The sequence below is a fragment of the Rhinolophus sinicus genome, linkage group LG07, assembly GCF_036562045.2.
Source record: "Rhinolophus sinicus isolate RSC01 linkage group LG07, ASM3656204v1, whole genome shotgun sequence".
Lineage (NCBI taxonomy): Eukaryota > Metazoa > Chordata > Mammalia > Chiroptera > Rhinolophidae > Rhinolophus > Rhinolophus sinicus.
This window is the reverse complement of record NC_133757.1, coordinates 325,350-351,639: the sequence shown is the minus strand read 5'-3', so window position 1 is coordinate 351,639 and position 26,290 is coordinate 325,350. Positions and strand designations below refer to the sequence as shown.

The window sequence follows — 26,290 nt, the reverse complement described above, 5'->3', positions numbered from 1 at the left end:
ATGAAGTGACTGACTTATGAACAACACACTGCTTGTTTCTGAGACGATTTTGCGGGTCTGATGTTTTATCCTCTTCAGAAGTCCTAGGTTTCATTTGATAATACACTGTCACAGATGTTGTGCCTGCGTCCCCGAGGGAGGTTGCCAGGGAATTTACTTCTTTCTGTGTCCTCCTCTGGTTTTGGTACCAGCTTATGCTGTCCTCAAACTGCGTCAGAGGGCACCCCCTCCTCTGTTTCTGGAAAAGCCTAAATCAGACCAGTATCGTCTCTTCCTTAGACATGTGATCAGATTCACTGGTGACGCTCCGGGATCTGGAGTCTCTCAGTTAGATGTTTGTGGACATTGAATCAATCTTCTTACTAGATACAGTATCCAGACTTCCTAATTATTCATGTTTCAATAGTGGTAATTTGTTGGGGTTTTTTCCAAAAACGTATCCATTTCATCTGAGTTGCTGAATTGTTAATATAGGAGGTCAGGAACTTGTTGCAACAATGTTGATAACTTTTTTTGATATCAGAGGAATTATTCATGATGAATTTGTACCAATTGAACAAACAGTTAAGTAGGTTTACTACTTGGAAGTGCTGAAAAGGCTTCATGAAAAAGTGAGAGGACCTGAACTTTTCGCCAACAATTCATGGCTCTTGCATCACGACAGTGCATTAGCTCACACGGCACTGTCTGTGAGGGAGTTTTTAGCCAGTAAACAGATAACTGTATGGGAACACCCTCCCTACTCACCTGATCTGGCCCCCAATGACTTCTTTCTTTACTCAAAGATAAAGGAAACATTGAAAGGAAGACAGTTTGATGACATTCAGGACATCAAGGGTAATACAATGACAACTCTGATGGCCATTCCAGAAAAAGAGTTCCAAAATTGCTCTGAAGGGTGGATTAGGCGCTGGTGTCGGTGCATATCTTCCCAAGGGGAGGACTTGGAAGGTGACCGTAGTGATATTCAGCAATGAGGTGTGTAGCACTTTTTTTAGGATGAGTTCACGAACTTAATTGTCAGACCTCATATACTTGTACATAATATACAGATACTCTTCGGCTTATGATGGGGTTTCATCCTGATAAACCCATCATAAGTTGAAAAAATTGTAGGTTGAAAACGCATTTACTACCTCTAACCTACTGAACATCATAGCTTAGCTGAGCCCCCCTTAAACATGCTCAAAACACAATATCCAAAAACACTGGCACACAGTGCACTGCAAAATACAGGTGCACCCCCATGATCACCCCGCCGCCCAGCACCGCCAGAGCATCAAACTGAATGTTGCTCGCCCGGGAAAGATCAAAACTCGGAATTCAGAGCATGGTTTCTAATGAATGCAAATTGCTTTTACACCATGGAAAGTTGAAAAATCACAAGTCAAACTCTGCTAAGTCGGGACCGTCTGTACTCTGACCCCTTCCATCTGTGGGATGGGCGATGATAAGCTGCCTTGATGCTGGCAATTTGTATTCTCTGTCCTTTCTTGATCAGCCTGCTAGGGGTATGTACTTTTGTTGATTTTTTTCAGGAAATCAACTTCTGCCTTGGTAATTTTCACTATTTTTTATATATTTTTTTTAATTGAGGTATAACTGACATAAAACTCTATTTGTTTCAGGTGGAAAATAGAATTATTCCATATTTGTATGTATTATGAAATGATCACCACAATAAATCTAGTCAACGTCCGTCACCCACGTAGTTACCACTGTTTACTTGTGATGAGGACTTTGAAGATCTACTCTCTTAGCAACTTTCAAATATGCAACATTGTCATTCACTGTAATCACCATGCTGTAGATTACATCCTCAGGACTTGTTTTTTGTTTTTTCTTTATTTCTGCTCCTATCTTTATTATCTCCTTCCTGGTTCCTTTCTGCTCTTTTATTTTTCTGCTTTGTTGAGGTAGACTCTTACCTCACTGAACTTTAGACCTTCCTTTTTCCCCCACAGACACATTCACAGCTATGAATGTCCCTTTGAGCCCTGCTTTAGCTGCATCCCAGAAATCTTATGTTCTATTTTCCTCCCTATCCTATTTTAAATGTTTTCTAAATTCCCTTGTGATTTCTTCTTTGACCCATGAATTATTTAGAAGTGTGTTATTTTATTTCCAGATATTTGTGGTTTTCCTAGCTGTATTATTGTTATTAATTTTTGATTTAATTTAATTATGGTCAAAGAATACACTTTGCGTGATATTCGTGCTTTTAAATTTATGGAGACTTGTTTTATGGAGCACCACATCATCTGTCATGGTGAACAGACCACATGTGCTTGAAAAGAACGACTGCTATGCAACTGTTGGTTGTGATGTTCTAGGAAGAACAATTAGAGCCAAATAATAAATGTTGTTCTATTTATTTACTGACTTTTTTGACTACTTGTTCTATCAGTTGCTATAGGAGGATAGTTAAAACCACCAACTACGATTTTGGAATTCTCTATTTATCTCTTTAACTTTGTCCATTTTGCTTCCCATTTTTGAATCTTTTCTTGGGCACACACACATTCTTGCTTGCAGTGTTTTCCTGTGAATTAACACTGACATCATTATGAAATGTCCCTCTTTGTCTTTTTCTCTTAAGGCCTATTTCATCTGCTATTAATGTAGATAATCCTGTTTGGGCCCCCTGTTTGTATGGGTTGCTTTTTCTATCCATTAACTTTCCATATATATATATATATATAAAGATTTTATTGGAGAAGGGGAACAGAACTTTATTGGGGAACAGTGTGTACTTCCAGGATTTTTAAGTCAAGTTCTTGTCCTTTCAATCATAATTGTGGAGGGTGCAGCTCAGCTCCAGGTCCAGTTGCCGTTGTTAGTTGCAGGGGGCACAGCCCACCATCCCTTGTGAAAGTGGAACGGCAACCTTGTGGTTGAGAGGACGCACTCCAACCAACTGAGCCATCCGGGAGCTCAGCAGCAGCTCAGCTCAAAGTACCGTGTTCAATCTTAGTTGCAGGGGGTGCTGCCCATCATCCCTTGTGGGAGTTGAGGAGTCGAACAGGCAACTTTGTGGTTGAGAGCCCACTGGCCCATGTGGGAATCGAAACGGCAGCTTTCAGTGTTAGTAGCACAGAGCTCCAACTGCATGAGCCACCAGGCCGGCCCTCTCTGTATTTGAAATGCTTCTATTGTAGGTAGTCTGTGACTTGCTCTTTGTTGTTAATCAATGGATGGTCTCTGCCTTTGGAGTGTTTAGTTCATTAAAATTTAATGGAATTTTGATTTCGTTGGATTTAGGTCTCCATTTCACTATTTGCTTTCTGTTTTTACTTCTTTTTTTCTTCTGTTCCTCCTGTTCTCTTTTATTTCCTTCTTTTGGATTATTTTAATATTTTTTAAAATTTCATTTTAATTTATCTATTCGCTTTTGCCTATTATTTTTTTGTGGTTGCTTCAAGGATTAAAATCCAGAGCATTTTCACAGTCTATTTAGTGGGAACATTCTACTATTTCATGTAAAATATATTAGAAACCTTGCAACTGGATGGGACCATCTCCCCTCCCGCCATCCTTATGTGACAGATGCCATATATATGAACCCCTGCATGTATGATAAACTTCACAAGGCAGAGTTAATACTCTTTCTTTAAACAGTCATATGTATTTTAAAGAAGAGGAAACATCTTTATATTTACCCTAATGTTCAGCTTTCCAGTGTCCTTTCTTCCCTTCTTCTAACTGTCTGTCAGCATGAAGGACCCCATTTAGCATTTCTTGAAGTGCAGGTCAGCTGATGGCAATTCTCTGAGTTTTATTTTTGTTAGAACATGTCTTTATTTCTCTTTATTCTGAAGGAAGGAAGTGTTCTCTGGGTGTAGAATTCTGGGAGGCAGAGTCCCCAGGGGTCACAGAAAGTGACGGTAGGCAGGGTCACCCTGCTCCCACCCAAAGACCTGAGACCCATGTCATTCCTCTCACTGAAGACATGGCACTGGGGCCTGGCCTGGGCCGTCTCTGCAGGAGTACAACAGCCAGCGAACTGGGAGTGAGGGGAGGGCAAGAGGAAGATGTGCAGGGAGAGCAGGGGACGCAAGGCCAAGAGAAGGGGGGAGGAGAGGGGGAGAGGAGAGGCCAGGCCCTGGCAGTGGCTCTCTGCTGCCTCTGACTGATGACTACTTGGCCAGGACCCCCGGCCATCACTCCCACCTTTACCTTAAATGCCGCACTGTCCTTGGGGGACCCAGTTGGGCTCAAAGTGCAGTGAGCGGCCTCCCTCTCGCCGGCAGGTTCTACCTCATCAGTGGAGGGGTTCCTTTCATTATCTGTGGAGTCACAGCCGCCACGAACATCAGGAACTATGGGACGGAAGACGAGGACTCCGCATAGTGAGTACAGGCGCTGAGGGGGCGGGGACAGCCATCAGCAAGGCTCCTGCCAGGGTCCTCCCGCGACCACTGGTGCCACCTCCACTCATCACAGCCACTGGTGGATGACAGACTGAAATGCCCTGAAATGAAGCAAGGCCCAGCTGAGACCATGCAGTCACTGTGCTCCCCCTGACAGACTCAGTTTCCCCCAGCCTCTTTCCCTGAGCACCGTGGGCTGGTTTTCGGAAGATGGGAGCAGCCTGGGGGACCAGTAACCCCTGGGCAGCACTGCTGAGGCCAGCAGAGTGTGGACCCCGCCACACAAGGAGCTGCGTCCGACCCAGCAAACCCTCCCCACCCTGTCCATGCCCGGGGACCTCACTGCCCTTTTCACTCTCGCTGCCCCCATGGGATGCCCACCCCAGTGCTGTGGGCTCCAGTGCCCCAGGACAAACCCCACGAGCCCCCTATGAGCGCCGGATCCGGAGCAGCCTGAGTACATCAGGCCTTCCCCTGGCAGGCTGGCAGGCTGGCCATCGGCTGAGTCTGCCTCGATGGTCTTCCCAGGCCACACCTGACCATGAGGCCACCTGCTGGCTACACCCGGGCATCTCAGGGGCCAGGGCATGCACAGTTCCCATTGGGTTCTCCCCCCACAGCCAACCCCACCTGCCCTTTGCAGCAGAGGCCAGTCCGGCCCCCACGCTCACACCAGTACGGTGCTGGGCTCAGGTCACATCCCAGGCCTCACCAGCTCCCTTTCCTTCCTCTGTCCCTCCAAAAGTCCAAGCCCATAGGACACACTGGCCCTGTCCTGTCCAGGGCACCCAGGCCCACTGCAGAAGGTGAAAGGCAACAGGGGCCTGAGAAAAGCACCAGAGTCCCAGCGGTGCTCCCCAAACCCCCCCACACTCCTGTGTTTCTTCTGTCCTTGTCACACAAGGGCACTCAGTCACTGTGGAAAATGTCTTCCTCCCGATGAGCTCTGGAGACAGTGACCCTCGTTCGGCTGGGCGCTGGGCCAGGGTGACTAGCGCTGACCCACTCTCCTCCTGCAGCTGCTGGATGGCCTGGGAGCCCAGCCTGGGAGCGTTCTACGGGCCGGCAGCTTTCATCGCCCTGGTAACCTGCATGTACTTCCTGGGCACCCACGTCCAGCTGAGGCGCCACCCAGAGCGCAGGTATGAGCTCAGGGAGCGGACGGAGGAGCAGCAGCGGCTGGCAGGGCCGGAGGCCGGCCCCAGGACCCCTCCGGGCATGCCGCCCAGCTGTGACGCCCTGGCCGCCTGTCTGCTGCAGAACGAGCACCCGTTCCAGGCCCAGCTGAGGGCTGCTGCCTTCACACTCTTTCTGTTCACGGCCACGTGGACCTTCGGGGCCCTGGCCGTGTCCCAGGGCCACTTCCTGGACATGGTCTTCAGCTGCCTGTACGGCGCCTTCTGTGTCACGCTGGGGCTTTTTGTGCTCATCCATCACTGTGCCAAGCGTGACGATGTGTGGCACTGCTGGTGGTCCTGCTGCCCTTCCCGCGGGGACGCCCACCCCGCACTCGATGCCAATGGGGACGCACTGGGGCCTGCGACCTACCTGCAGGACTCGCCGTGTCCTAGCAAGCAGAGGGGCTTTGGCCAACCACCGGCCGGCCACTGCAAGATGACCAACCTGCAGGCCACCCAGAGCCATGCCAGCTGCCTGTCGCCGGCCACGCCCTGCTGCGCCAAAATGCACTGCGAGCAGCTGGCAGAGGACGCGGCCCACGTCCACATGCACGAGGAGGACCCGTTTGGGCACGGCCCACCCCTGCACAGCTGCCTCCAGAGCAGAACTAAGCCTCACCACTTCGGCCTGCTCCGGGCAGCCACGGCCGAGCAGGGGTACGCCTACCACATCCCGTCCAGCCTGGACGGCAGCCCCCACAGCTCGCGCACGGACAGCCCCACCAGCTCGCTTGAGGGCCCGGCAGGGGTGCACGCGCTGGCCTGCTGCGCCCAGAACGAGCCCTTCCCCTTGGTCAGCCAGCCCGAGCACGGCAGCGCCAGCCCCACGCTCTACGGCTGCCCTCTGCGGCCGGGCAGGGAGGCGGCCCGCGGCCCCGCCCACTTCGAGATGCTGCGGAGGACACAGTCCCTGCCCTTCGGCGGCCAGAACGGGCTGCTCAAGGGCGTCGTGCGCGAAGCCACGCCTTACGGTGCCGACAGCACACGCAGCATCCGGACGGGGCCCTGGAAGAACGAGACGACCGTGTAGCCGGCCACCCACCACCTGCCTCTGGACGAGCTTTGGAGCAGAGCGGAGCCCCTCTGCCTCGTGAGTTCGGGGGGGTCACCAAGTGACAGAACCTCTCAGAAGCGGCTGGCACCCCCGCTAACCCCCTTGATGTGAAGGACTCGACTGGGACGACAGTTTGAGCCATATCACCACCATTAATCTCCAGGTCAGACAAGCCGTCCACGTCCGCGGGCGCCACTCTCCGCCGTCAGCACCCAGCCAGGGGCAGGGCCCGACCAGAGGAGCCACCCTCAGCGCCCGCCCGTGGCGGGCCTGGCCGCACTGGAGGCACCACCAGTATTTTCTGTGTTCACTGTGTGCGTTCAGTTCTGTTCCAAGGGGGGGCAGCCTGCCCGTCAGTCCAGTGTGCTGTGGACCAGGGCAGTCACCTCTGGCCGCTGTGCTTTCCTGTGTGTGCCTCACGGGAAGGGACCGCTCAGCCCTTGGCCTGGCACCGTCTCCACCTTCAGCCCCTGACCCCCAGGCCTCAGAGCATCACAGACGCTGGGGCCACAGCCTGACAGTCGGCCTTCAGAGAGCTGGCTGGGGGCTTGCAGGGGGTGCTTTGCAGATGCCCAGATGTCCTTCAATGGAGATTCGACTTCCAAAGCCAGCCGCTGTCAGGACTGGATCTCACCCCAACATGGGCATTCCGGGGGGAAAGAAGAGGGGCTTGTATTTCCACAATCATCTGGGCACAAAGCCCTGACTCAGAGGACAGAGGTGACCCCTCCCACGGGTGGGGTTCACTGGGTCCCCATGGCGGCAGAACCCCGGACACCCAGAAGGATGTGATGTGCGTGTGAGACCATGTGCAGCCCTCCCTTCCTCCCTCCCTCCCTCCTCCTGCAGCTCAGACTTGTGTAGACATGCACACATGTGCATTACACATGCTCACTCACACGTGCACAATGCAGCAGCATACATGTGCCCACGTGTGCACACACATGCAGTGACACATCACCTCCACATGTGCATACCTGTGTGCGTGCATGCACATGCACACACACATACACACATGTAGTGACATGTCACCACCGCACGTGCACACGGCACATTATTCGTGTGCCGAGCAGCGTGTTTTCAAGCATCTGAGGGCCAGGTGTCCAGTGCTCTGCACAGCTGTCATCCCTGGGACTTGCCTGTGTGCCATGCCATCTGGGTGGAGGGGACACCAGCAGGAGCAGACCCTTCCTTATACACCAGGAGGGGAGCGGAGGGGAGGGGAGGGGAGGGGAGTGTGTCGGGCTCTCAGGGGCCCATGCTCAGTATCTGAGCACAAGGAGGCCACTTCCCAGGATTCGTGTAAACTTGACGGTGACGTAACTTACGCAGTGTCTGTACCTGCTGCATACCCCGTGTGTCCTCAGGTCAACCAGACGGGCACCCAATGACTGCCAGCGGTTCCTGTCTCTGTCACCTGCCTCTTCACCTGCTTCTGTAGCTGACACGGACCAGAGAACTGACATCATGCTGTGTGCACTGTAGATGCAGAACCGTCAGGCGAAATACAGTGTTTTGCATTGTTCGCCCTTTGTGAGGCTGGTTAATGGCGTCCGTGTGAGTCTCTCGCCCTGCAGGAGGGCAGCCCACCTCCGCGTGTGGCCCCATGGTCTTTCTTACCGTCAGTGACCCTGGCAGAACACAGAGCTCACCTCATTATTCAAACCAAAGAAAGTCCACACTAAATATTAAACCGCGTGTTTCAATATCAATTCAGCCTCCTGAGTCCACCTGGGAATAGTGTGGTGACATGTCCATTGGCATGTAATGTTTCCAGAGTACAAAAACCCACAGCATGACTGCAGTGCAGGAGCGAGCTTTCAGAAGGGTGCGCAATGGGAGGTCAGAGCCAAGGTTGTCTGTGGCCTGACATTTTATGTCACTTCCTTTGTGCATGTGAGGCTGTGTGTGGGTGGTGTGCTGTTAGAGTGCTTTGGGTGTGTAAGTGTGTGAGGGCATGCATGAGTGTGCATGGGTGTTGTCTGAATGTGCATGTGTGTGAGCACGTTTTGCATAAGTGCTGTGTGTGTGAGTGTACACAGTATTTATGTGAGCATGCATGAGTAAGTGTATACAGATGAGTGTGCATGTGTGTTTGTGACAGGTGTATTCGTGCATGAATGTGCTCATGTGTGCTGCATGTCTGTACATTGTATGTGGGTTGTGTGGCTGTTTGCATGTGTGAGTGTGCATTAGAGTGAGTGTGAGTGTGAGGGCTCAGTGTGGGTGGTATTGTGTGTGTGCAGTAAGTTTGTGTGTGTGCACAAGTGTGTGTACGTGAGGATGTGTGTGCATGTGCATACTCTTCACAGAGAACATCCACTCTGCCACAGCCTCCTATGTGCTCCTGTCTAACTCACTGGGTGGAGACCTGGTGGTCACACAGGGATGCTGTGGTCATACCAGGACGCAGTGACCGTTTTAATCAGCCTAAAGGGCTCAGGGAAACTTCTAGCCCAGGGAACTTCACAATTATTCCTGAGGGCCATTATGGCGCCTGGCCAGTGGGGCCTCAGAGAGCCTGTGACCCAGGGCTCAGCATCGTCCGCAGCACGGCCAGGCAGCCCTGCTGCTTGTTAGTCAGATAAAGGGCATCTCTGCCAGACACGATTCCTCCCAGAAGCCCGTTGACCCATCTCTGGACCATCCCCCCTTGGGCTTCCTGCAGCGAAAAGCCCCTCCCATCTGCCTTGTCGATCGGGGGCATGGGCCTGCCCCTCGCTCTGTCGCACCATATCCTGCCTGCCTGGCCAGGACTCGAGGAGATGCAGTCAAGGGAGCCCTGGTCCCTGGAGCCCCACCTCGGGACAGAGGTCAGCTCAGAGGACATGAGCACCAGGCTGTCGGGGGTGAGTGCCTGGGATCCTGCCTACAAGGCGGCTGTCCTGGGGGCTCCCACGCCATGCCAGGCTCTGTGCCACACTGCATTGGTGGGTACAATGATGCAGCTGCTGGAGGCCTGTCCCCCCAGGCCGGGGACGCTGAGAGGAGCTCCACGTGCTGGGCACTCAGGGCCTTGGGCAGGTGCATGCCAGCCACGTGATGAACAGGCCACACAGAGATGGTGGCTGCAGGGGGCACCAGGTGTCCCTACTCAGTGCCCACATTGTGCCTGCGTCCCGCGACCTGCCCCATGGCCTCAGTGTTTCTTGGGGTGGAGAAGCAGGGGCTCTCGGGCCTCTGGCCTAGGTGTCACCTTCACACATAGTGCTGTCTGTTGGATCCAAGATCAAAGCATGTTCCCCAGCCCAAAAGTCAGGAAGGGTGACCGGCGGCCCTGATGGAGGCCAGCCCTGCCACTGCAGGGGTCCGTGTACCCAGAGGGTGGGGACAGAGGGACAGGGTCAGAGCTCCGTGAGGACACAGGGGCCAGGGTGGAGGATGGGGCCCTGGGAAGGCTGAGGTCGAGGGTCAAATCTTAGTGATGACCATTTGGGAGGGTGGGAGAAACAGGAAGGGGCATTAGAGAGAGTTTGTCCAGATGTGACCTGCAGTCACCACTGCTGGGAGAGGAGTGTCCATCTCACAGTGAGACAGTCAGCCTGCAGGCAAGGGGGTCGGGGACAGGGTAACTCCACCGAGCTGGTTCCTGTGGGCCAGGAGGGAGGGGTCTCCTGGGGGCGGTGGACACACAGACACGTGTGAGCACAGACATGCCGCCAAGGGACAGTCCTCACACTGGGTGTTAGAGATGGGGCTTCCTGATCAGACCCCGCTTACTCGGGCCTGGCCCTTCCTGGCTCTGTCACCTTCCACAGGTGTCACCTCCCACAGGGCCTGGCCCAGGCCCCTCATCAACACTCTCTCATGAAGTGGCAAACCCCCGTCTCTCTCCAGCTCTCTAGTGTGAGAAGCCACATTTGGGTATTTGACTGTCCCCTATCCAGGCGTGTTACAAGCAGGGCGGTGGGACAGGGACCCATGTCCACAGTGACCCCGTGTATCCCCAAGCCCTGTACAGAAGCACGCGTCCAGAGTGAGTCCCCAGGAAGGCAAAGTGAGCAGGAGGCCTGGGGCACTGTGAGCTGAGATGCAAGTCCCTGGCCCCTGCATGTCACCTCTGGGGACCACACGCTTGCTCACACCCCAATTCTGTCACTTGGGTGCACATTTGTGTGACTGCAACAAGAAGCAGGTGGCAGATCAACACGACCTCCTGCTGGGCACGCAGGCCTGGACCCGGTGGGAACGTGGAAGCCACACCAGTTACTTGCATGGAGAGGACGGCCATGCGGGGAGCTGGTGCTCAGACCCGGAAGGCTGGAAGGCAGAAAGCATGAGGCTCCCTGAGCCAGTGACTGCAAAAGCAGCTCCCCCGCCCCCCGAGGGGCGGGAAGGCAAAGGTATGGGTCTGTGAGAACCCAAGGCCCAGACATCTGAGGAATGGGGGTGGCCCCACTGGGGCTGGGGTCCTAAGGCTGGTTCTCAGAGGGGGGCTGGAAACAGACCCAACTGCCGGCCCCCACCCAGAGAAGAACTGGGGAGAGAGGGCTACCCCTACTCTCCAGCACCCTCCACAGAGAGCCGGGCAGGACGGGAACAAGTCAGGGTGTGTAGAGCAAAGTGACAGCCACAGAGTGACAAGGTAGCTCAGCCCCCAGCAGCAGGTCAGGGTTCTGCCGTCCTTGCGCATTTGTCCCCATCTCTCAGAGAAACATGGTCACTTACTTTGCCCAAAGGCTTTGATAACGTCAAATGAGTCTAATGGTTAAAAAATGTATTTATTAAATATTCAATTTATTAAGACTTACATGTGTACTTGTTGCCAAAAAATGTGGTGGGGAACCTATAGAAACTTTAAAGCACAAAAATATGTCACAGTAAACTAAAGTTCTGGGCAAAATTCGATGACTATAATGAGTTTAGTGAACAAATGTTACAATGAAGGTTTCTGACTGTTACAGAAAAACATGTTGATTTTTTTGTAATGGCTGATGGTGAGCATCAAACCACTTCGGCATTTAGCTTCACGGGTACATTTACAAGAGTGATTGACAATTTTATTTCAAAATGTCAATATTTACACCACACCAGATATGACACGCATTGCAATTATTTATATTTTTATGTTTATTTTTTAATGTAGATGTCGACTTCACAATGTGCAAGTGGTTTGACAGCTTTTCAAAACTCTTCCAGGGAACATGCCAGCCAAGGCTTGGAGACTCTCTGCAGCCTCCACGCACGCGGCCTGGCCCAGCTCAGGGCCCTGTGTGCCCTGGGACTGGAGGGAGCCCCACCTGGCGGAGAGCCGGGGCTCAGAAGCACAGGACCAAGTCCTGACAGTGTCTGAGTGTGACAAGGGCCAGAGACCAGCAGGGAACAGACTTTGCGGGAGAATGTGGCCGTTGGGGGCCCCCTGCCCTGGGCACAGGGATAGGTCGGGGAGGGCAGCTCAGGCCAGGAGCTGCAGTGCAGGCAGAAGTGGCGATGCAGACACAGGGTCTCTCAGGAAAGAGGCAGTGGGGCCGCTGGAACCCCTCCTTCTGAGTCCCTGTGTGGTGTCCACAGAGAGCATTCAGGGCCCAAGTCACACTGCTGCGAGATGCCTTTTCTGCAGCTCCTGCTGCCCCCACCCATCCACGCCAGCCTGCCCACCCTGTCTGCTGTTCCCAGCTTCCAAATGCCCCAGAGTGGGGGAGGCTCCCCAGATTTCTTCTTCAGTTGAGTTGGGTGGGCCCAAGGGAAGGCTGCCCAGCACCCACCTGGCTGCCAGCCTGAGGCCTCACTGCCCATCTGTTTCTCCAGTGACATGGGAGGCCCTCACATCCTTGGATGTCACATCCCCAGACCAGAGGCCACAGCGACTTGACTCAAGGACAGAACATTAAGAATTAGTGCAGCTGCCCCCTGCACCTGGGACTTTAAAGCTCCTGCCCCAAGCTCTGCCTCATCACACAGCAGCATTGATGGAATGCATGCTGTGTGCCTGGCCAGGCTAGGCTGTGGGGACAGGGCTGCCACATCTGCTCTCTGAGGGGTTGGGGTGGAGGGCACCCATGCGCACCCAGTGTGGTGAGATTACCATCCACCCATTGGTAAATTACCATTACCCTGGGGGGCATCCTGGCTCTTTGTCAGGCAGGGTGTGGGGGTTGGATGCTGGCTCTTTGCCCAACCACAGGCCCCAGCTTGGGGCAAGGCTCACTCTAGTGCTGACCGAAGCCCAGCTAACGGACCCCAATGGGGCAGTGAAGGGCTGAATTGTTAGCAAGCTGCCAAAATAGGAGAGGTTGTCTGGTCTTTGGGTTTCTGTTCCATACCCAGAAGGCTGGCTGGCAAGGTGCGGGTAAAGCTGTAAGTGTTGGTCCCCACATATCGTCCATGGGACTCTGACTCCAGCAAGGGGACAGGCCAAGCTCCAGCGTCTCAGACCGGTCCCTGCGCCCTGGCCTCTGCCAGCCCCGCCCCTGCCAGCCCAGCGCAGTGGCCTGGGCACCTCCGCAGCCACCACCACCTGCAAGGATTGCGGCAGCCCCGTCCCAAGGCCAGCGAGGGAAGGAGCAGGGACCCGGTGGAGGGTCGATGACCCGCCCACCGCTCTCCTGGGAGGTAGGCCCCGGCCCTGGACCCTGCGTGTGGCCAAGTGGGTGCAGACCCCGGCAGCAACCTGCGGCACCTCTTAGAACACCGGACACAGGCTTGGCCCCGCCCCCAAACGGCGCCAGCCGCGTCCAGGCCGCCCATCCCGAGCTAGGCATTCCCCGCCCCCCGCCCAGAAAGCGGCCTGCGTCCCGGAGGGACCCAAGCGCCAGCCAAAGTGAGCGCAGCCTTGCGAGCGCCCGCATCCCCCAGTTCCGCCCCAAGTGTCCCCCCTTCCCCGGCTCGGGTGACACTGCGGCAGGCGCGCGGGCGGGGCGCGCCGAGGGCGAGGCAGGCGGGGTCCGCGCCGGGCGACACGGGGCGCGTTGCCATGGCGCTCGGGCGCGCGTAGCCAGACCCGGCCCGCGGAGCCAGCCTGGCCGGCCCTGGCGCAGAGGCCGCGGAAGGGCCGAGGCGAGGCCGCCAGGAGACTCCTGCCCGGCGCGGAACGCGGAGGCCGGGCGGGGACCGAGTGCTCTGCGCCGTCGCCGCGCTCGCAGGATGCAGGCCATGGACCCTGCCGCGGCGGATTTTTACGAGGAGGACGGCAAGGACCTAGATTTCTACGACTTTGAGCGTCTCCCCACTCTGCCCGAGGACGAGGTGAGTCCCCACCCCAAGGTGGGACCCCCCCCCTTACCTTCCCTGGCGGAGGGGTCCGCGGGGAGTTTCCGGGCAGGGTGCCTCCCGCCCCCCTCCCCGTGGGCCAGGTCGTGGCAGCAGGGGGATCCCGCAGCTGGTCTCACCGCCCCCCACCGGCCTTAAATTTCCCCCTGGAGGAGACGACCCTGGCATGAGCATGGGACAGTACTGGGTGGGCTGTCACTGAAGTTGGCGCTCAGCAGGGGTTGGCTCCTGATTATGGGCTTGGGTAGAGGCTCGGGGGCAGAGCTGTTTTCCTCCAGTCAGCGGCCCCTGGAGGTCAGCGGGAGGTGCCCCCAGCTGAGCCCAATCAGGCCAGACCATTGAGGGGTGGGAAGGGAGAGGCACAGGACCAAGGGCTACTTCCTGCTCACAGAGAACCCCACCCTCACCCAGGTTGTCCCCCACCCAAGGTGAACAGGGGCCAGGAGTCTCTCACGTGGGGTTTGTGCCCACAGAGCCAGGTTGCCTGTGACTGGCAGAGAGGCCAATCCCCACCTGGCCAGGGTTTGACCCTGTAGCTCTGGCTTTGCCATCGTGCCCCACTGGCTGTGGGTTTGGGGCAAGTGAATAAACTCCGTGACCGTGAACAAGCCAGGACCTTCTGTGTGAGAGGTGACCCCCAGAGGATGCAGCTGCTCCCAGGAGGACCCTCTTGTCTCCCAGGCTGTGGGGCCTGGGCACAGGGCCTTCCAAGCTACCAGCAGGCAAGTGCCTGGATCGCTGGGCTCCCGGTGCTCACTGCCGAGGTGTCATGCAGCCATTGCCAGACGGCTTCCCTCTGGACGGCTGGCACTGAAGACCCTTCACATGCCTGTCTGGGCAAGCCCACTGCCAGCGAGTCAGACCTAGCCACACCTCCTTGAGTAGAGAAGGGGCTTCCTGGCAACCACAGCGGCAGTCCCCAGGCCTCCCGCCTTCTCCCGCCCCAGCCCACTTCCCAGGAGCTCCTCCCTGAGCAGCTCAGCCCTTCCTTCTGAGCAGCAGGTCTGTCTCAGGAAGCCACGGCCAGGCAGGAAGGGCTGCTGAGACAGTGCCCAGGGTGGGAACTGCCCCCTTCCCCTATGGTGGCCTGGACTCGGCAAGAAAAAAGCTGCAGAGAAGAGAGGCGAGGGAATAAATCGACCTTTGGATATCTCCGCGGCTTTGATGGAAGAAGAAAGGGTGCCCCCAGCCCAGCCTTCAAAACTCTCCAGGGGACACATTCCAGGCAATCTGTGAGAAGACTCACCTCCTCGCCCCCGTTTCCCCCCTTCCCCCCCAGCACACGGAGCTGCCCCACACTCAGACGGCTTCCGCTGTGCCAGAGCGCCAAGCAGGGACTGGTGCCAAATAGTCAGCAAGAGCCAGGATTGGACGCAAAGCTGCCACCCTGACCCCTCTCTTGGGAGCTGTCCGTGGTGCCACCTCCCCTCAAGCTGTGCACAGTGCAGGGGGTTGGGGTCTCCATCGTCCTGTGACCAAGGCATCCAGGTGAAGTGGGACCACCATTGTCACAGCATCCAGCAGGACCATTCAGGGGCTCTTCCAACTTCTCACGTCCTCTCTGGAGAGACAGGCACTGCCTGTGGGAGTGCTCTCATAAAGTAGGAGGCCGGTCCCCGAGGCCTAAGAGGCCATGTCCTGCCCCTGAGAACATACCAGGTGCGGCTGTCTGCTTCCTGCACACACGGCACCAGGTCAGGGTAGAAGGTTTTAAATCTACGTGACTCCACCTGCTATAGCAGTATGGGGTCAAGTCGCATCCTGAAAGCCATCTGTAAGGTGAGGGAGGAGCGAAGCTGCTGTGTCATCTGCGTAGGCTGTGAGGAGCCCCCAGAGAGAGCCAGGACAGTGAAGACACCGGCAGTGCCCAGGGAGACATGGCGGGCGCCAGACCCAGGACACGTACAAACTGCAGGAGACATAGGAGCTCGCCAGTTGTAACAACTGACTGTACAGTGAGATCAAGAAATAGAACTACAGGTCCCCAAGGAGCCCCTGGAATGTCCCTCCACGGTGTCACCCGAGAAAATCCAAATAGCCCATGAGCATATGAGAAGATGTTTGACTTCATTATAAGGCAAAATACACCCGCTGTGAACATCTTTCCAGGAACCAAGGTTGGCAAGGACCAAAAAGCTACATGGCAGCTGGAGTGGGCTGGGATGGCCAGGAGGTGCCCCATGCAGCTGGGGAACAGCCTTTGGAAAACAACTTGGTGGCCAGTGTGACGTGGATGATGCCACAGGCTGTCCTGGCAGCTTCACTCTGGCATGTGCCCCGGGGACACATGGCCCTTGGGCGCCGACACATGAGGACTCTGCTGGAACCCTGGTGCATGTGGTGAGTGGGCCGACCCCACCCAGCAAGGCCAGGTGGTTGTGGCCAGCCGGACCTGGTCACCTGCAGACGGCACTGCCGCACTGTGCCAGCAAAGGGCATGGTTTCAGGGCAGGACCATGGCTGCACAAGAGGAAGATGCCAGGCCATTGGGAGGCAAGGGCCTGCGGGGGCGAGGACAAGGCAGGCTTGGACAGGAAGATGCCAGGTGCCAGGTTTGGGCACCGGGCAGGGCTTCTCCCGGTCCCTGAGCCCGCTGAGGGGTAAGGAGCAGTCTATCCCTCTGGAGTTCATCCAGCAGCTGTAGGACGAGTGCTGGGCTGAGCTGGGGGACTCGAACGTGGATGGGCACCTTGTCCCTGCCTACAGAAGCCCACGGCCAGGGGCAGCCTATGAAGGAGGGACGTTCCCACTATGCCCTATAGGGTCCACGTGACGTCTGTGCCAAAACGAGCTCAGAGCAGCAGGCCACTGCAGACCCAAGAAGAGTTTCAGGGGGTGATAGTTATGAATTGGGGGACTGTTTTGGGCAAGCACGCAGACCCCCAACAGGGCGCAGTGCAAAGCCTCCCAGGCCTGCGGTTTGGCGACTGGAGATACCTCGCACAGGCCTGGGGATGCTCAGCGAACCTCGGCAGGGACTGAGCTTTGTGGTGCAGGACCCTCACGGCCTGTCTGTCAGGGGTCGTGAGGGGCATCCACTGGGATTCTGGTGGGGGCCGTGGGCAGCTGACCCCTGCGGCCCGGCTGGTCTCTCTCCTTGTCTCTGGCCCGTTAGTCAAGGACGGCCATACTCCTGCCTGCCCTGCTCGGGCTGCGGACTCGGGCAAGGGAGGGTGATTCCTCCCACCTGGGCTGGAGCAGGCAGGAGCAGAGCAGGTCCCAGAGGGCCGGTGACCATGGGCCCAGGGTTTGCGACCCTCAGTGTGCAGTGAGACCTCCCATCGGGAGCAGTAGCGTCCCTCTGCTCTGTCCACTCTTTGGCTGAATCCCGCCTCCTCGTTGCAACAGCAGGGTTTGCGGGGCTGAGACCATCTGGCTGTAAGTGGAGGCCTCATCATACAGAAGCTGTGACTCAGGACCCATGGATGTCACCCCATAAAATCACACAGAGAATGTCCCTGTTTAGGTGTTCCCACCATGAATAGGTGTGGTGGCCTAGGGGAGCGCGGGGGAGCCGTGCTGTGGGCCAGGAGTGTGTGTGAGCATGTGTGTGCATGCAACCTGTGTGAGTAAACGTGTGTGTGAGTGTGTGTTGGTATATGTCGATGTGCGTGTGAGGTGTGTTGTGTGACATGTGACTGTTGGCGACACAAGCATAGCCACGCTCTCACAGAGCCAGATCTGGAGGGTGGCCTGCACAGGGCACCATGAGGGGTGGCTGTGCAGCAGCCACATTATTGTCTCCGTGTGAAGTACGTGCGGCGAGTGTCCATGTGTGTGTTACCATGTGCCTGCTCACGCCGTCACCTGCGTCCACGGCTCCCCGCACACACCTGCACCGTCCTGGGGTGGACTCCGTCCGCACAGCCCACACCAAGCAGCTCCCCATGTGCGAGCCATGTGTGAGCCTGCAGTGGGGGTGTCCGGCTCGCAGGGGCCACGGGATGGGCCCAGGTCGCGGCTGCAGGCGTGCACACCTCCCTAGATGCTGTGTGGCTCTGATACCCGGGAAACAGCAGGATGGCTCGCTGGTGCTTTTTTAAGAAGGGCTTGCCCAGAGCCTCATTCCTGACAGAAAGTAAAACGCTGTCATATGTTGTCTGCGGCTGAGAATTGGTCCGGCCATTGGGGGCTGGGCCTTCCGGGGAGGGGCTGTGGGCAGCAGGGCCTGTCCGCAGACCCGTCCGTCAGCGAGCCTGTGCTGGCAGGAGAACGTGACCCTGGCCGACATCCTTTCCCTGCGGGACAGCGGCCTCAGCGAGCAGGAGGCCTGGGCGGTGTGCCTGGAGTGCAGCCTGTCCATGCGCAGTGTCGCCCACTCGGCCATCTTCCACACGCTCTGCATCACGCCAGACACCCTGGCTTTCAACACCAGCGGGAACGTGTGCTTCATGGAGCAGCTCAGCGGTGAGGACCAGGGCATGGCTGCGGCCGGAACAATGCCTGTGGGGTGGCAGGCGGGCGACACAGAGCCTGGCTTCCCTGGTCACCTGATGGGCTCTCCAGCCCCAGGCATCACTGAGGGAGGATGAGGTGGGAGCGGCCCTTTAGGACCAGGGAGGGCCGAGCTCTGGCTGGCCTGTCGCCCTGGCTGGGTGCCTAAAGCACTCCTCCCCTGGAAGCCAGGCAGCATGCTCTCCTTCCCGTGGGAGCTACCGTCTTCCCTATCTAACCTCAGGGACGCAGGGACGGGGAGGGCGGGAGGCAGACGCTGGCCCCTGGAGAGTTCAAGGCCTGTGATCAGAGTGGCTTCTCTGTCCTTCCCCAGATGACCCTGAGGGAGCCTTCGTCCCCCCGGAGTTTGATGTGACTGGGAACACCTTTGAGGTGAGTGGCAGCAGATGTGTGCCATTAACACGGGAGCTGCGTGGGCGTCCGAGTAGGGCAGCCGAGCCGGCTGCCGTGGCTGCACACCCACCCCTGTCAGATGCGAGGTCCCCCACGGGCAGCTGGGGCCCCAGTGACAGCTTGCTTTTGGACGCACGTTTGTCATCACAGCAGTAAATACGTCTCTAGAGTGTGAATTTAGTACATTTAACATGTTAAAACTGCCTCACATTACCTACCACTGGTGGCTGGTGGCAATTGTCCTTCTCTGAGGATTGGCAGATGGGCCGCACCTGTGAGGTGACACGTGACCTCTGGATAGTGGTTCAGGCATGTGAGCGACAGCCACACACAGGCTGACGAGGTGCCAGAGCGACAGGTGGCACGAGCGACAGTGCCAGCATGGCCAAGGGATGTGAGCGGGGATGGAGACCCCTGCACAGGCCCATTTGTCCGTCCACTGCGGGCCAGCTGGGCTCTGGCACACAGTGGGGCATGGTCCATTCATGGTTTCTATCTTTGTGGCACCCACAGTCCCCTAAGATGGAGAAAAGTAAACCCATCGTTAGTAAATAAACAAGTAATTACCAACTCAAAAATCTTCCCAGTAAAGGCCCGTTCATTAGCTTAGCAACATGAGGTTAAAGTTTTACCTCAGACTGAGTTGAGGATGGGCCCCTCCTAGGCTCGATCTTACTTACAATCAGCTGGGCTCGGGCTCACGGCCCGGTGAGTCTGGCTCAGCTCCATGGAGCACAGGGTGGGCCTTGCGATGCCACTGGGCCTCCGCTGGGTTTCATGTGGCTCTGGACTGCAGGGCTCCAGAACCGTCCTCATGGTCCTAGCGCGGCTGTTCTCCTGCCTGGGCAGGGCCTCTGACCTCTGCCCCCTCGCTTGGCATAGCTGGCCGGGAGAACCAGCCCCTCCCACGACTGCTGCACCCCGTCCCTGGTGACCAGCACCCCTCTGTGTTCCTTTGTCCCCATCTCACGCTTACGGATCCCTACAAGCAACATGATTTCCTTTGTGCTGTTTTTAACTTTCTGAAGAGTGTCATGCTGTGCAGGATGTTCTGGAACTTTCATACTTTTGCTGCATTCACTTGCACGGCCTTGGGCAAAGCAGTAGTTAACCTGCTCCCTGGGGGAGCCGAGGCACCCAGGGTCCTGATGGGCTCAGAGCCGCCCTGCAGGCCCCTGGCGGGTCTGGACAAGAGCTCCCGCTGGGCTGCACCCAGGGCCAGCACGGCCACATGGTGGGGCAGACCCATCTCAGTGCAGACCCCTCTGCACGCACACTGGCAGGACAGTGGAGAAGCATTGCTGGGCCTTGTGTGCTGACGGTGACGGCTGCATTGTGGAGACCCCATGTCTCCCGGGGGCCTATCACACCTGCTCAGGGCCTGTTCCTGCCTGTGACTCGGGGACCCAGCAGCAAATGGGCTTCTTGGTGCCACTGCTGCTCCCGCACACCAGCAGGGTCAGCGGCTGCTGCCGTGGACACCAAGCTGCCTCCAGCCCAGGCGTCCGGGTCTCTGGGATGTCACAGGTGCAGGAGGTTAGGCTGTGGTTGGTGGGCCAGGCTGAGCTCACCCCTCTGCCCACCTGCGCGTCCTCCTAACCGTTAGTGACTGGCACTCATGCAGCCACACCCCAGCCACCTCCCTGCCAACCTGAACTTGTGTCTACGTCCTCCCACGGAGAGGACAACAGGGTCTCCCAAGCCCTCCATGTCCCACGCTGAACGCTCCGTGTGCTCAGGCACCATGGAGCCGCCCTCCTGGGCCCAGTCCTTCCCACCTCCCCTCCCCCGCGGAGATGATGCCTTGGGCTCCCACATCCCCAGATACAGCAGATGGTCCTCCTGGGACTGTCCCCTGCACACCTTACTCCTTGCTCAGGAAACGCCAGCAGTGGCCTACTTTCCTAGAGCTAAAAATGTGGCCCATCACCAGCATTCCAGGCTGGCCCCAGCCACAGCCTACCCCACAGGGCTTCTCTCTGACCTGTCACCCTGAGCGTGTGTGGGCTTCCGTGGGGCCCGGCCAGGATGACCTCGGCACCATCACCCACTGTACTGCTGGCTTGTCACTTATCCACAAACACGCGTGAGCTCAGTGCCAGGCTCACAGTGCCAGAGCAGGTGGCATCCTGCCTCGGGGGGTCACGGTCCACATGGGGGAACCGCCTTGATGTTGGCAGTGGGCTGGGCCTAGGGGTTGGCACGTTGTGAGTAAACTGCAGGGTCCTCGTTGGGATCGAAAAGCACCGGAGCCAGTTCTAGAAAGTGAGGTTTGTCTTGAGACCCAAAGTGGAGTAGAGTTGACTGAATCGAGGCCGGTGGCTTCCGAGACAGATGGGATGGAATGTGTGATGGCCTGAGTGGCACAGACGCAGATACTGGTATCCATCCAACACACAGTAAGAAGTATTTCGCTGAGTTATTTTCAGACTAAGAGATGAGTGGATGGATGGGTGGAGATGGACAGAGATAGATACATATAAATACAGATACATACAAAACTAGAAAGAGAGGAAGGGAAAAAGAATGTGCATAGAGAGGAATGGACACGTGTGGAAGGAAGGAAGTGTGTATGGATGGATAGATAGATAGATAGATAGATGATAGATAGATAGATGATTGATAGATAGATAGATAGATAGATAGATAGATAGATGATAGATAGATAGATAGATAGATAGATGATTGATAGATAGATAGATAGATAGATGATAGATAGATAGATAGATAGATAGATAGATGATAGATAGATAGATAGATAGATAGATAGATGATTGATAGATAGATAGATAGATGATAGATAGATAGATAGATAGATAGATAGATAGATAGATAGATAGATAGATGATAGATAGATAGATAGATAGATAGATAGATAGATGGGTGCCCGTGTGCCTGGAGGGACACAAGAGGGAGGGGTGGGGACATGGGCAGACCCTAGCCTGCTGGCTGTGGTACAGAGACAGATTTTATTCAAGGCCATGAATTGCTGGGGTCCTCACCTTGTACTCATGGTTGGGGCCTGGGCCTGTCAGGTCCTGTAGGTGGGGGCTCTTAGGGTCTACCTTTTCTCCCACCCCCAGTAGGGCCCCCAGAACTAGGCATCTGCAGCAGCTTGACTTAAATTTGGCCCCTTCAGGAAGCCCTGGATGCTGGCTGTGTGGGGACCCAAGCAGGGAACTCTGGGTGTGACTGACATGGTCAGTGGATGAGACGCGAGAGCAGGTTGCCCTCCGTGTGGGGACAGGGCTGGGGGTTCCCGTGTCCTCTGTGAGAGGTAGGGCAGCACCTCAGGGACCTCGGTGCGGCTCATCCGTGTCATGGGGCCCGAGCAGGACAGCAACACTGAGCAGCGTGCAGTGGGGGCACGATCGCATCATCTGCAGGTGACGGGTTTGTGGACTTGGAATCAAAGAGGCTTCTGTGAGAAATGACAGAAGAAAAGACTTCAGGGCCCGGCTGCAAACAAGATTCACCCCAGAAAAGAAACAGCTCTTCTTTGGGTTAGTAATTCCCAGTGAGAGATGAAATGGAGACTGTTCCATGTGTAATCGCAACAACGTGGAGTGAGCTGCTTGCTCAAGATGACAAAACGAGGCGACAAACCCTGTTCCCACACTGCAGTGTTTCTCCAGCTTTATTGAGACATAACTGACACGTAACGTTGTGTAAGTTTAAGGTCTACAGCCCGATGGTCTGACAACGTTTACTGTGAAATGATTTCCCCTCGTAGGAGGGTTGGTGGCTCCATCACCTACTCACCATTCTCGACTGCGAGAACATTTCAGATCTGCCTCCCAGTGACTTCAAAGTTGATAGTACAGTATCATTCATGGCTGTCACCATCCTGTGCATGACATGCCAGGGACTTACTTCTCTGACAGCTGGGGACCCTTTGTCAGTGAGGACCCTTTGGCCAATATCTCCCCACTTCCTCCTCCCCATCCTACTCTTTGTTTCTGTGAATTTGGCTTTTTCGGATTCCACTTGCAAGTGAAATCCTACGGTATTTGTCTTTCTGTGTCTGACTTATCTCACTGACATAATGCCCTCCAGGGCCCTCCTTCTTCCTTGAGGCTAAATAATATTCCACTGTGTCTCTACACCATATTTCTTTATCCATTCATCCGAAGACAGACACTTGGGTTGTTTCCATGTCTTGGCTACTGTGACTAATGCAGTGAACACGGGAGTGCAGACATCTCTTGGAGATGATGATTTCATTTCCTCTGGATAAATGCCCAGAAGTGGGACGGCTCGGTCCTAAGGTAGCTCTAGTCTTAATTTTTTGAGGACCCTCCATACTGGTTTCCACACTGGCTGCACCAATTAACATCCCACTAGCAGTGCACAAGGGTTCCCTTTCTTCCACGTCCTCACCAAGACTCGTTATTGTTTGTCTTTGTGATGATGGCCATTCTGACAGGTGTGATATCTCGTTATGGTTTTAATTTGCATTTCCCTGATGATTAGTGACGTTGAGCATCTTTTTGTGTACCTGTTGACTACTTGTATGTCTTCTTTGGAAAAATGTCTGTTCCATTCCTCTGCCCATTTTAATCAGATCTCTTTCTTTTTTTTTTTTCTTTTTTTTTTTGCTGTTGAGTTGTGTAAATCCCTTGTATTTTGGGACTATTAACCCCCTGTGAGATAGATGGTTTGCAGATATTTCCTCCCATTCTGTAGGTTGCCTTTTTATTTTGTTGTTTCTTTTGCTGTGCAGAGGCTTTTTAGTTTGGTGTAGTCTCACTTGTTTTTTTCTTTTTTGCTTGTGTTTTTGGTGTCTTATCAACAGAATCGCTGCCAAAGACCCATGCATGACAAGGAGGTTTTCCCTTTGTCTTCTCCTAGAGATTTTACAGTTTCAGGTCTTACATTTAAGTCTTTAATCCACTTCGAGTTCATTTTTGTGAGTGGTGTAAGATTAGGGTCTAATTTCATTCTTCTGCACGTGATTGTCCAGTGTCCCCAGCACCATTTATTGAAGAGACCATCCTTTTCCCATTGAGTGTTATTCACTCCGGTGTAAAAAATTAGTTGACTTTACATGTAAGGCCATATGAAATATGACCTTATTTCTGGGCTCTCAATTCTGTTCCACTCATCTGTGTGTGTTTCTATGCCAGCACCACACTGTTTTGATTGCTATAGCTTTACAATATCGTTGGAAATAAGGAGGTGTGGTGCCTCCAGCTCACTCAGGATTGCTTTGACTATTCGGGGTCTTTTGTGGTCCCATATGAATTTTAGGTTTTTTTCTGTTTCTATGAAAAATGTCACAGGAATTTTGCTAGCAATTGCATTCAATCGATAGGTGTCTTGGGTAGAATGGACGTTTTACCAATATTCTTCTGATCCATGAACACAATATCTTTCTATCTGTGTCATCTTCAATTTCTTTCCTTAAAGTCTGATACTTTTCAGTGTACAGGTCTTTCACCCCCTTGGTTAAATTGATTCCTAGGGATTTTATTGTTTTGATGCAATTATAAATAAGTAAATAAGATTGTTTTCTTAATTTCTCTTTCTGATATTTGTTATTAGTGTATAGAAATGCAATGGATTTCTTCTGTATGCTGATTTTGTATCCTGAAGTTTTACTAAGTCCATCAATTAGTTCTAACAGGTTTTTGGTAGATTCTATTATTTTCTATGTATAAGGTCTTATTGTCTGCAAATAGAGACAATTTTACTTCTTCCCTTGTAATTTGGGTGCCTTTTATTTCTTTTCTTGCCTGACTGCTGTGGCCAGGACTCCCAGTACCATTTGGGAGTGGTGAGGGTGGACCTCCTGTCTTGTTCCTGATCGTAAGGGAAAAGCTGTCAACCTTTCCCCATTGAGGATGATGTGTGCTGTAGGTTTCTCATCTGTGACCTTTGTTATATTGAGGTACATTCCATCTGTACTCAATTTGTTGAGAGTTTTTATTGTGAAAGGATGTCAAATGTTGTCAGGTGCTTTTCTGCATCAACTGAGATGATCATATGATTTTTATCCTTTGTTCTGTTAATGTGATATATCAAGTTGATTGATTTGTGGATGTTGAACCATCCTTGCATCCCAGGGGTAAATCCCACTTGACCATGGTGTATGATCCTTTTAATGTACTCTTGAACTCAGTTTGCTAATATTTTGTTGAGAATTTTTACATTTATAGTCATTGGGGATATTGGTCTGTAGTTTCCTTTGTTGTGATGTCCTAATCTGGCATGATGTTGACCTCATAAAATGAGTTTGGAAGTATTCCCTTCTCTTCAATTTTTAGGAAGAATTTAAGAAGGATTGGTATTAATTCTTCTTTAAGTGTTTGATAGAATTCACCAGTGAAGCCATCTGGTCCTAGCCTCTTTTGTTGTTGTTGTTGGGAGGTTTTTGATTACCGATTAAATTTGCTTACTAGTAATGGTCTATTCAGATTTTCTGTTTCTTTGTGATTCAGTCTTGTATGTTTCTAGGAATTTATCTATTTTTCTAGGTTGTCAAGTTTGCAGCCGTATAACTGTTCATAATAGTCTCTCATGAGCCTTTGTATTTCTGTGGTGTTGGTTGTAATGTCTCCTCTTTCGTTTCTGATTTTATTTGTGGCCTCTTTTCCTCCTAGTCTGGCTAAAGGGCCCACAGCCAGGACTGAGGTATGTCTGCCTATTACCTGACGCACAGCTGGGTAAGACTCCTGCCAGCTTCCTTGGTGTATGGTGCTAGATGCCACAGCAACTACAAGGGTACTTTTGTCTGTGGATAGTTGCCAAATTGTTGTGAAAGGGGATGCTATCTGGGAAGTCCTATTCAGCCATCTTGCTGACATCTAAAGTATTTTATTTTGTAAGCCATTGGTCCTTCCTAAATTCTGCAACATCATTGCAGATACAATAAAATCCCAACCATTTTTGTTTTTGTTTTTTAATGAAAATTGGGGAATGTATATTTGTTATTTTAAACCTGGCAAATGTTGGGGTGGCCAGTTAGCTCAGTTGGTTAGAGTGTGGTGCACCAAGGTTACTGGTTCGATCCCCGCATGGGCCACTGTGAGCTGCGCCCTCCTTAATAAACAAACAACCTGGTAAATGTGAAAATAAACTTTTTGGGGGAAAAAATGAAGGTCAACTTGTCCTCCAGATATGAAGATATACTCTGAAGCTACAATTAAAATAGCACAGTCTGGACAGAGGGAGAGACACATAGACCGGTGTAGCAGGAGAGGCTGACCTATGCACGGTCCCTGGGATCTGAGAGCAGTGCAGGCGGTTTAGGGGGCAGCAGGGGGCGTCTTCGTTAGTCCTGGGAGGTTGCTCTCCAGTAGGAGGAAAACAAACCCAGGTGCCTAGAGTGTCCCAGGATGCAGACAGTTTTCAGATGGATTAGAGCCAGGTGTTTGCATTATGAAACTATTACAAGAAAGCTGTTTTTTTATCATCTCAGGGTAGGGAAGGTCCTCCTAAGAAGCTGCTAAAGGAAAAACAAATCCAATTTCCCAAATTAAGCATTAGAATTTCTGAATGCCAAAAGACACATGAACAAAATTAAAAGATAACTAACAATTGTCACCCCAATAAATTTTAAAAATTTAAAAAAATCAAAAGATAAGTGACAGACAGAGAGAACATGTGTGACACAGAACAGGGGCCAGCCC

General features: G+C 53.9%; 2 protein-coding genes across 6 annotated transcripts in view; both read left to right on the top strand.

The window, feature by feature from the left end:
- Positions 1 to 8,127, top strand: part of ADGRA1 (adhesion G protein-coupled receptor A1) — a 28,287-nt gene extending 20,160 nt beyond the window's left edge. For all 3 annotated transcript variants that reach the window (XM_019728307.2, XM_074338762.1, XM_019728310.2), the window contains 2 exons: positions 4,251 to 4,349; positions 5,390 to 8,127. In XM_019728307.2, coding sequence (XP_019583866.2) covers positions 4,251 to 4,349; positions 5,390 to 6,578 — 1,288 coding nt within the window. In that variant the 3' untranslated portion in view covers positions 6,579 to 8,127. The remainder of the gene's footprint in view (positions 1 to 4,250; positions 4,350 to 5,389) is intronic.
- A 4,938-nt stretch (positions 8,128 to 13,065) lies between these two features.
- KNDC1 (kinase non-catalytic C-lobe domain containing 1) overlaps positions 13,066 to 26,290 on the top strand; it is a 51,479-nt gene continuing 38,254 nt past the window's right edge. Inside the window, exons 1-3 of one of the 3 annotated variants that reach the window (XM_019728311.2) lie at positions 13,066 to 13,787; positions 18,020 to 18,218; positions 18,580 to 18,638. In XM_019728311.2, the coding sequence (XP_019583870.2) occupies positions 13,128 to 13,787; positions 18,020 to 18,218; positions 18,580 to 18,638 (918 nt within the window). In that variant the 5' untranslated portion in view covers positions 13,066 to 13,127. The remainder of the gene's footprint in view (positions 13,788 to 18,019; positions 18,219 to 18,579; positions 18,639 to 26,290) is intronic. The other 2 variants (XM_019728314.2, XM_019728312.2) reach the window with 2 other exon arrangements.